The 9,350-nt window shown below is 55.1% G+C and overlaps 2 protein-coding genes across 4 annotated transcripts in view; one reads left to right on the top strand and one right to left on the bottom strand.

The window, feature by feature from the left end:
- Positions 1–7,150, top strand: part of ADA (adenosine deaminase) — a 31,812-nt gene extending 24,662 nt beyond the window's left edge. The window contains exons 4-12 of the mRNA XM_008066910.2: positions 319–462; positions 1,107–1,222; positions 2,496–2,623; positions 3,308–3,379; positions 3,462–3,563; positions 3,821–3,885; positions 5,228–5,357; positions 6,263–6,365; positions 6,822–7,150. Of these exons, the coding sequence (XP_008065101.1) occupies positions 319–462; positions 1,107–1,222; positions 2,496–2,623; positions 3,308–3,379; positions 3,462–3,563; positions 3,821–3,885; positions 5,228–5,357; positions 6,263–6,365; positions 6,822–6,835 (874 nt within the window). The 3' untranslated portion in view covers positions 6,836–7,150. The remainder of the gene's footprint in view (positions 1–318; positions 463–1,106; positions 1,223–2,495; positions 2,624–3,307; positions 3,380–3,461; positions 3,564–3,820; positions 3,886–5,227; positions 5,358–6,262; positions 6,366–6,821) is intronic.
- A 355-nt stretch (positions 7,151–7,505) lies between these two features.
- The window catches only part of PKIG (cAMP-dependent protein kinase inhibitor gamma), a 43,466-nt gene continuing 41,621 nt past the window's right edge, over positions 7,506–9,350 (bottom strand). For 2 of the 3 annotated variants that reach the window (XM_008066907.2, XM_008066909.1), the window contains one exon: positions 7,506–8,258. In XM_008066907.2, coding sequence (XP_008065098.1) covers positions 8,179–8,258 — 80 coding nt within the window. In that variant the 3' untranslated portion in view covers positions 7,506–8,178. The remainder of the gene's footprint in view (positions 8,259–9,350) is intronic. The other variant, XM_021717037.1, reaches the window with a different exon arrangement.

The following is a 9,350-nucleotide window of genomic DNA, read 5'->3' as shown; positions in this document are numbered from 1 at the left end:
CCTCAGCCTCCCAAAGGCGCCGGATTACAGGCTGAGCCACCAAGCCCGACTTGATTTGCCTTTTTAAAAGCTTGCTCTAGCTGCTGAGTGGACAGGGTCAAGAGGCAGGCGTGGAGCCAGGGAGGCTGGCTAGAGATGGTGCGGCTCAGGCCAGGATAGAGGAAGCCCAGGACTTGCCAAGCGTCTTGGACCTTATCTTGTCCGGCAGATGCTGGGGACTGAAGGCGGGTCTACCCTGCCAAGGGTGGGTGGCCTCATTGCTCCTGCAGCTCCTAGGGACTTGGGAAGTTGTCCCCAAGCGCATTCTTCCTTTGCCAGGGGCTCCCGGGAGGCCATCAAAAGGATCGCCTACGAGTTCATAGAGATGAAGGCCAAGGAGGGTGTGGTGTACGTGGAGGTGCGCTACAGCCCGCACCTGCTGGCCAACGCCAGCGTGGAGCCGATTCCCTGGAACCAGGCAGAGTGAGTGCCAGCCCGGGGGGCTGTGCTGAGGGCTGGTGGGTGGCCCCACCTGAGATGGAAGGGGCAGGCTGTGGGGAGTCTTGCCCCCAGCCTGGCCCTTGACTCAGAATGGTGGGTTTAATGCTGTCACAAGAGACGTGGTTTCTCTTACCCTGGGCAAGTACTTGGCTATGTCTTGCGACTCACTGCTCTGGACACAGACTTGCTGCCGGGGATGTTAACCTGCTGAGCATGTGCCGTCCAGCATCCTGCTCTAGCCCCGTAACTAAATGAGTCTGGCCCCCTGCCTGCACCCTCACGGATCTCTATGGGGCATCACCTTGCCCTGCCTTCTGAGTTGTGATTCTAATCTGCGTGGAAGGCAGAAGTCACGCCCTCCCAAGCTTGGCCTGCTCTCCATCTGGGAGTGGGAGGTGGACACCCCACATACATCGCACTGGATCCAGGGTGTCCACACTGCACTGGCAGGCTGGAAGGGTGTGCCCAGGCCTGGGCTCCCCTCTGTCAGCCTCTGCTCAGAGAAAGTAGGTCAGTAGGGGCACAGGGTCCCCCAAGAGACTCTTCTTCCTGCCCGGCCCAGTCCCAAGGCTGCCCCTCGGGGCTTCGCTTTGCCTCAGGCCCCTCCTGCTCCTCTCCCCACACAGAGGGGACCTCACCCCAGAAGAGGTGGTGGCCCTTGTGAGCCAGGGCCTGCAGGAGGGGGAACGAGACTTCGGGGTGAAGGCCCGGTCCATCCTGTGCTGCATGCGCCACCAGCCCAGTGAGTAGGATCGTCGCCCTGCCAGGCTGCTCATCTGACCTTTGGCCCAGATGGCGTGGGCTGGGCCCTATCTCCCTTGTGGCCCCCACCCCGTGAGATCCCCTGGAGCCCATCAGCAGGCTCTTGGGGCTTCCTGAAGTCTCAGGAGGCCCAGGTGGGCTCAGAACTTCCTGACCCACGTTCCCCCCAGCGAGACCAGCCCTTGACAGCCAGGTGACCTGCAGGAAGTGCAAACCAAAGGCGCTTGAACAATGGGGAAAAAAAACCTAGGACCGGCTCTGGTCAGCCCATGGTCCTCCCGAGATGTTATTGGCTAGACCGTGTCCTGTAGGGGCCCCAAAGCCAGTGAACAGGTCTGACATCAGGACTTCTGAGAGGTGTCCCTTGTCATTGCCACTGACCAAATCTCTAGGGCTTGAGCTTCATTGCAGAGCCCCACTGTGTGAATTTTGGCAGGTCACACTACCTCTCTGGGCTTAGTTATGTACTGTCACAAGGAGATAATTGGATTTCATTTCTTCACCCTAAAGATTAGTGGGAATCAAAGCAAAAGGTCAATACCAATCGACTGAGCTTGCTGTGTGCAGAACAACTCACATGTCTTTTCTCTAAGCCTTTGCAGCAGACTGTGAAGTAGATCCACCATTGTTTACTCCTATTTGACAGATGAGGAAATTGAGGCAGAGAGAGGTGCTCTTGCTCCTCAGTTAGAAAGGCACAAAGCCTGGATTTGAGTCTAGGGCCATCTGGTTCCAAAGCTTTTGTTCATTCTTTTTTTTTAAACTCTTCATTTTAAAAAGTAATGAGTACATAAACCATTAGCAACCTGTCTAGTGATACTAGTGTGAGTTACACTTTAGATTAAATGTGGAACTGCATGGTCTTCCCTCTCCTCTCCTGCATGTGGCAAGCGTCCCTTCAGGACTGGGGCACTAGGTGAGCGAACAGCCCGTCTGTCACTTACTGAGTTCAGGCCCTGTCCAGGGTGCTGTCCACACATGGCCTCAGCAAAAAGCCTCACCACCACCCTGTGTGGTAGCTGGTAGTGGTCCCTCTGAGAAGACAGGAAACAGGAGCACTGGGTGGAGCAGACTGCCAAAGCCCATGTGGTTAGGATGTGGCAGTCAGGATTTGAAGACAAGACACTGGGTCTTGTCTTTTACGCTGGCCTTGGGTAGGGAGTGGGGTGAGTGGGGGTGGGACAACAGGCAGCAGGGCTGGGAGGTCTCTCCACGGTGCTGCTGACAGAGCCCTGGGGGGCGTCTCGCCCCAGCCTGGTCCCTTGAGGTAGTGGAGCTGTGTAAGAAGTACCAGCAGCAGACTGTGGTGGCCATCGACCTGGCTGGAGACGAGACCATCCAGGGAAGCAGCCTCTTCCCAGGACATGTGCAGGCCTACGAGGTGGGTCCTGTGGGAAGCAGCGGAAAGAGGCTGGGTGAGCTGTCTGCAACCACAGTTGGGAGAAGTCACATGAGGGAGGGGTCTCCTGAGTTCCCAAGTATGTCTTGGTTGGGTCTGGAGGCTTGGAACTGGGCGAGAAGGCAAGCCCTCACTTGAGCTGGGAGTCTTGTGTTGGCACCTGCTCCTGTGACTTGCTGTGACCTGGGACAAGACTGACTCTTCTCTGGGCCTGTTTCCTCTATTGGGATAAGCTGGAGCAGACGTTTGAAGGTCCCTCCCAGCCTACTGACTAATGCACTTCCTGTGGAAGGGGCATGAACAGTAGTTGAGAGTGGGGACCCTGGAGTCCCGCTGACCAGGTTCAGGGCTCGGTCCCACCCTCCCTGCCCCACCTTGGTCATGTTACTTATCCTTCCTGAGCTTCAACCCTCCACACCCCCTGTAAAATGGGTAGGATAAAGTTATGAATGTTAGATTGTGTATACAAACCATTTCACTCAGTGCTGGACACATGGTAACTGTCTAGTAAGTGACAGCTACCACTCAGACAGGGATTAGGGGAAGACCTGACTTCCCCATGCTTGAAGCTGGCCAGTGTGGCAGCAGGATGACTCAGTGTGGTGTGGGCAGGGCCTACCGGGGCCTCCTCCTGAGCCACCCATAACCTGCCTCTTGTTCTTCCAGGAGGCTGTGAAGAGCGGCATTCACCGCACTGTCCATGCTGGGGAGGTGGGCTCGGCCGAGGTGGTGAGAGAGGTGAGGGGCTGGGCTGGCCACGGGGATCCTCCTCCACATTTCCTCTCCACCCCATGGCCAGCCCCACCCTGTTTCCCTGTAGGCGGTGGACATACTCAAGACGGAGCGGCTGGGGCACGGCTACCACACTCTGGAAAACGAGGCCCTCTACAACAGGCTGCGGCAAGAAGACATGCACTTCGAGGTGAGGTGCCAGGGAGTGGGGCGGAGCCATCTTTGCTGTCCTCCTTCCTGGACAGAGAGGTAGAGAGCTGGGAGGGGCCCAGGAGCTGAAGGGGCACACCCGCCACGGTGGGGTGGGTGGTAGGCACGGAAGCTGCTCACTGGCAGAGGGCGAGGACTGCAGTTCCTGGGATCCAGCAGCAAGGATGCTGCCCAGGGTGCTGGGAGGGACTGGCATGGCTTGCAGCTGTCCTGCCAGCCACACACCTGCTCTTCCAGGTCTGCCCCTGGTCCAGCTACCTCACCAGTGCCTGGAAGCCAGACACGGAGCATGCGGTTGTCCGGTGAGCTGTTCCCCTGGGTCTTTCGTTCCAGGAAGGTCGAAAGAGAAGGAGGTGCAGGAATCAGGCACCAGCCCACACTGGGTCTCTTAGACGTGACATCCCTTCAACTCCTTGAGAAGTGGGCATTACTGTTCTCAGACTAGGGATCTGAAGCTCGGATGTGCTGTGACTTGACTGTCACCCAGCTACTAAGAGATGGAGCTGGGACCTGCTGAATCAGCTACAGCAGAATAACCCGCTACCCCGAGGGAAGCTTCCATACTCCCAGTTCTCCCAATGCTGCCTCCCAGGCATCACATCGGGAGGCATGAGTCCTGCCTGCTCGCGTTCTCTGCTCCTCTCACCTGGCCCTTGCGGATCTTGGTACCTTCTGGACAGTCTTGAAGCTTTCCCCTGGAGGCTCTGTCCCACTCACCTCGCCCCTCCCCAGGGTCTCTAACCAGGGCCAAGCTCCTTTTTCTGTTCTGTGACCAAGCCCTGGGAGTGGCATCCGTCCTCTGGAGGGCAAAGCTGGCTTCCCCGATGCAGGATAAGGACAGCAAGGACTCGGAGTGACCGTGGACAGGCCAGCATTGGTCTGTCTGCTAAGCTTATGAGAAGGGCAGGAGGAGTGCTCGGACGTTCTGATGACAAGGGTGTCTGGAGGCTTGCCTTAGGAACACAGAGTGTGTGCACCTGTGAAGGTTCATGGAGGCACGTGGGTACACAGCCATGGGCTGGAGAAACATTCAAGTCATCTGTACAGATCCAGTGGCTAAGGGAGAAGCAGTGACCCCGGAGATGGAGCAAGAGGGCCTAGAACAGAACCCAAGACATAGCATTTAAGGGACAGGCAAAAAGAGACAAGTAGGAGGAAAGCCGAGTGTGGTGTCAGAGAACGCTAGGGAAGGGGTTCCAGTGTCAAATTTTGCTAACACAAGTTAAGAGCCAGGAAAGCTCCATTAGGTTTAACAGGATGGTGGCTGGGATTGTGCTAGGAACAGCGTCCATGGCATGTTGGAACTGCCAGATCCCAGTTGGCCTGAGGAATGACCCAGGGGAGGGTGCGGAAGGGGAGGGCTAGAGAGGGTGGCGGCTGAAGGGCAGCTTTCTGGGCCTCCCAACCCCCCCACTCTACCGGGCTTTCATGCCAGACTCCTCTGCTGCCTTGCTGGCTCTGGGCTGCCAGGATGGCCTTGAGCCTGGAATTGCTAGTTATGTAGCCTTAGACAAGTCACCTGAGTTCTCTGAATTTGTTTCTTCCTCCTACAAGGATCAGCTCTTTCAGGTCTGAGGTTGCCATGAGGATCAAAAGAGGGTAGAGGAGTTAACGGAGGCGTCCTCTCCCCTCCCCCTCATGCAGGCTCAGAAAGGACCAGGCTAACTACTCGCTCAACACAGATGACCCGCTCATCTTCAAGTCCACCCTGGACACGGATTACCAGATGGTCAAACAGAACATGGGCTTTACCGAAGAGGAGTTTAAGAGGCTGGTGAGTGGGTGAGCTGCAGTGGCCTTGACTCTCGGTCCTGCAAGCCTGCAGGCCTGCATGTCCTGTCCGGGGCCTGGAACCTCTGGAGACAGGGAGCAAGGCTGCCTCAACAGTCCAGAACAATCCAACCCAGAATTAGTGCTGATGATCTACGACCAGGTTTCTTTCCTTTTTTTTTTTTTTTTAAAGCTTATAGGGCTTTATTCTCTCTTTTTTTGAGTTGGAGTCTCACTCTGTCGTCCAGGCTGAAGTGCAGTGGCACACTCACGGCCACTTCAGCGTCAACCTCCTGGGCTCTGGCGATCCTTCTGCCTTCCAAGTAGCTGGAACTACAGGCACACATTACCACACTGAACTAATTTTCGATTTTTTGTAGAAATGAGTCTTGGCAAGTTGCTCTGGCTGGTCTTGAACATGGAGGCTCAGGCAATCCACTCGCCTTGGCCTCCCAAAGTGCTGAGATTACAGGCTGAGCCACCAATCCCGGCCAGACTAGGTTTTTCATCCTTTACTTGGGTTGAGTACCCTTATAGAATCTGGTGAAAGCTGTCAGCCCTCTCCCCAGAAAGGCATGCCCAGCTATGCCATTTTGCACATACCTTTCAGGCTTTTCCTAGAACCCAGGCTGAGTGAATCAGCCCCTGCAGGGGAGTGTCTCTCTGCCCCCCGCCCCACATGCCACCCTGTCTCTTCTCCAACTTCCTTCTCACATCCCTGACATATGAAGGACACAAAACCCCATGGGCTCGACTCCGGCGCTTGCTGCCGTGTGACTAGGACAAACCTCTTCCCCCTCTGAGCTGACTTACCCTGTTCCATGAGGAGTATGGCCTATCACTAGATTGGAAGGGCTCCCTTCCTTGCTTTCTGGATCCAAGTGTGGTCTGCCATCCTGACCCTTCCAGAACATCAATGCAGCCAAGTCCAGTTTCCTCCCGGAAGATGAGAAGAGGGAGCTGCTGGAGCTGCTCTATAAAGCCTACGAGATGCCACCGTCCACCTCTGCAGGTATCTTCCTGTCTGGGCTTCTCTGCCCTAGCTCTAGCCTGACTTTCTGTGGGACTTCTAGCAAGATGCCCTTCCTCTCCTGAGCAGCACCAGGAATGTGGGATGACTCTAGTTGCTGGACCCGGCCTAAGAGCAGCCTCTCATGAGACTGGCTTATTTTCTGTAAAATGGTTGCCCCAAGAGGGTGGTCTAAGGGGGCATCTTCCAGGAGCCCAGACGGATCTGGACAGCTCCGGGCATCTCTGTGGCTACCCAAAGTCAAGGGCAGGGAGCTGGACCTGGGTCTGTTCTGTTCTTTCTTCCTGTGTGGGTTTGGCAAGGCCTTTCCTTGCTCTAAGCCTCAGTCTTGCCATCTGTAAAAGGAGCTGTCTTCTAGTTCTTGGGTTCTATGACTTTGACAATATCCTGGGAACTGCAAGTTGCCTGATCTTTCTGCTTCTCTGAACTGACAAGCAGGGCAGCACCCCTGAAGACGCCATGGCCATCTCTCCAAGTCCTCGCCTTGTGGATTCTTGGCAACTCTGTGGGGTCGACGACGCTCTTACATTTATTCCTTCCAAGAAGACTGTGATTTCTGTAGTCAGCCAGTGAAGCTCTTGAAGCTCGGGTGCCTGTTTCTGTACACACATATACCTCGGCATGGCCACATCTCCTCTGGTGTATGCCCTGGCCAGGGACCAGAGTCCTTGCTGATGGGTGTGGCTGACTCTGAAACCCTCCTTCTATTACAACTCATACTGAAAATCTGGTGCTCAATAAAGAAGCCAACGGCTGGTGTCATGCAGTGGGTAGTATGTGGTGCATGCTCTTAGGCAGCGGCTTATGTGTGGGGGAAATGGAGTCTGAGGCTCCCAGACTTGGCTGCCATCTGCTTAAATGCTCCTGAACTCTTAGCCCTCTCCTGCCCTAGGTTTTGAGAAGAAAACCTTCCTTTGGATAACTGAAGCTGTTAGCTGTAGTGAGAGGGTGGCATGGATGGAAGACGCTGAGCCTAGGAGTGCTACTGTCAGTGGAACATCAGCATCTTCTCAGAGTCTCCTTCCAGGGAAGTCTGGGGCAGACCCAGCTAATTGTGGACTTGGAGAAGACAAGGCTTGACCCCTGCTTTTGCTGCTTAAAGGAGAAATAATCTTAAACCAGTCACACAAATAATCAGCATTTATTTCTGGGTCCTAGGTGTCACTTATCTTGGTAGAAAGGGCAGAGAATTGGTCAGATAGTTTTAGACAAAATCCCTTTCCTACACATGGATCTGTGAAGCTCCGTGAGGGGCCTTGAAGCGGCAGAGATGTGAGAGTGTAGGTTTAAAATGGCTTTAAAAAATGTGAATTGTCAGCTCTCTCCCTCTGCTGAAAAACAACTTAAATTTTTTAAAAAGTTTAAAAGTGTGTTTTAAAAAAGGGATAAGAAGGTCTTGACCCAGAAGGCTGGGGGTGGAGAGGAGGGGCTGGTGTTGGGACATGGTCCCTGCCCAGGGTGCCCGCGAGAGGAACATTCCTGCGTGGGCTGCTCGCCCTGGTAGGCAGGGCCCAGTCCAAGTCCCGGTGCCAGCTGAATAAATAACATCTTGTGGCTACAGTGTCTTGAAAGTGTACCTGGGCACGGTGAGATGGTGGGAGGGACGTGGAACCTGTGGGTGTGGGCAGAGGGCTTTCCCAGAGTTGGGGCCACAAAGGCCTCTGGGAGCCTCTTGGTCTAGCCTGGCTTGTCTGGGACATGGGACTCAGAGAAGAGGCTGCCGGGCCAGTGTTAGGGTTCCCCTCCCAGGAGGGGACAGCAGATCTCTCTTCAGCCTCTCTGGACAAGGTCGAACTCAAGATGAGGTGGTGCCATCGCTGCTCTGGGGCTGGGTGCTAGCCTCCTTGTCTGGGGCGCTCGCCTCCGCCTGTCCTTCTGCAGAGGAGAAAAGAGGGGCAGGTTTTTCTTGGGCACATACTCAAGGGTAAAGCACAGAAGGAGGTGGGAGGGCCCAGCCAAAAGGATAACGGAGGAGCTGGTCTCGGAGGGAGAGGTGGCCTGGTCTGTAACATCTTAATCTTTACAGCAGAGATGCACTTGTGTGTGTTCAGTGTGTGTGTGTTCGTGTGTGTGTGTTCAGTGTGTGTGTGTGTGTGTGTGTGTGTGTGTGTGTGTGTGTTCAGAGCCTGACCCAGCCCACAGAGGGCCAGGGTGTGACTCACAGGTGCCGACGTACATCATGGGAGGTGTGTGTGTGTTTAGGGCCTCACCTAGCACACTGCCAGCTGTCTCCTCCTCTCCAGCCCATCCTGGAAACCTCAAAAGGATGAGGGATTAGAGGCAGCAGGTTCACCGGTATAGAGCCACTTGGCGAGAGGGTCAGGGCACGAGCTGGGTCTCCTGACTCCCAGCTTCTCTCGAGCCCCACTGTGCAAGGGCAAGACAGGCAGGCCCTGCTACCCACTGGACTAGAAGTGCAGGGTGAGGAGAGTGCCACTCTCATGCTTGGGCTGCCAGTCTCCGTGTTCTCCTCCTCAGGCTGCATGGTACCCAGGCATCTTTCCATGAGGTGCCCCACATGAGGCCTGGCATGTGGGCAAAGTTCAATCTGTGGGGATGGTTCTTAAACCTCAGCAATACTGTGCAATGCCACCAGGTGCCCTGCAGGCTCATCGAGGGTCTGCGTTCAACCCTCGCCAGATCATACACCTTTGCGTTCTTCCAGCTAAGCCCTTCACATAACTAAGGAAAACCACCACTCTGTACCACTCCAGGGTCTGTGGGTGGATGGGCACTTTTTCATGCCATGCATACAACATGGCAGTGTCATCACATAAGAAAACTGAGGCTCCTCGAATCAATTTGCCTGGATCAAGTGGCAGAGGATCCTGTCTGCTACCAAGGCTAGTGCCCCTTCCACTAAATTTAACTTCTTCCAATAAGCAGCATTCTCAAGGGTTCATACTGGCCTGACATTGGCATTACCTCATTGTGCCCTGCAGCAGTCTCAGGAAGCAGGCAGTAGTG

This window comes from Carlito syrichta, unplaced genomic scaffold (genome assembly GCF_000164805.1).
Source record: "Carlito syrichta isolate Samal-C Ts95f unplaced genomic scaffold, Tarsius_syrichta-2.0.1 Scaffold309195, whole genome shotgun sequence".
Classification (NCBI taxonomy): domain Eukaryota; kingdom Metazoa; phylum Chordata; class Mammalia; order Primates; family Tarsiidae; genus Carlito; species Carlito syrichta.
Note: the sequence above shows the minus strand (reverse complement) of the source record. Positions and strands in the feature narration are given on the sequence as shown.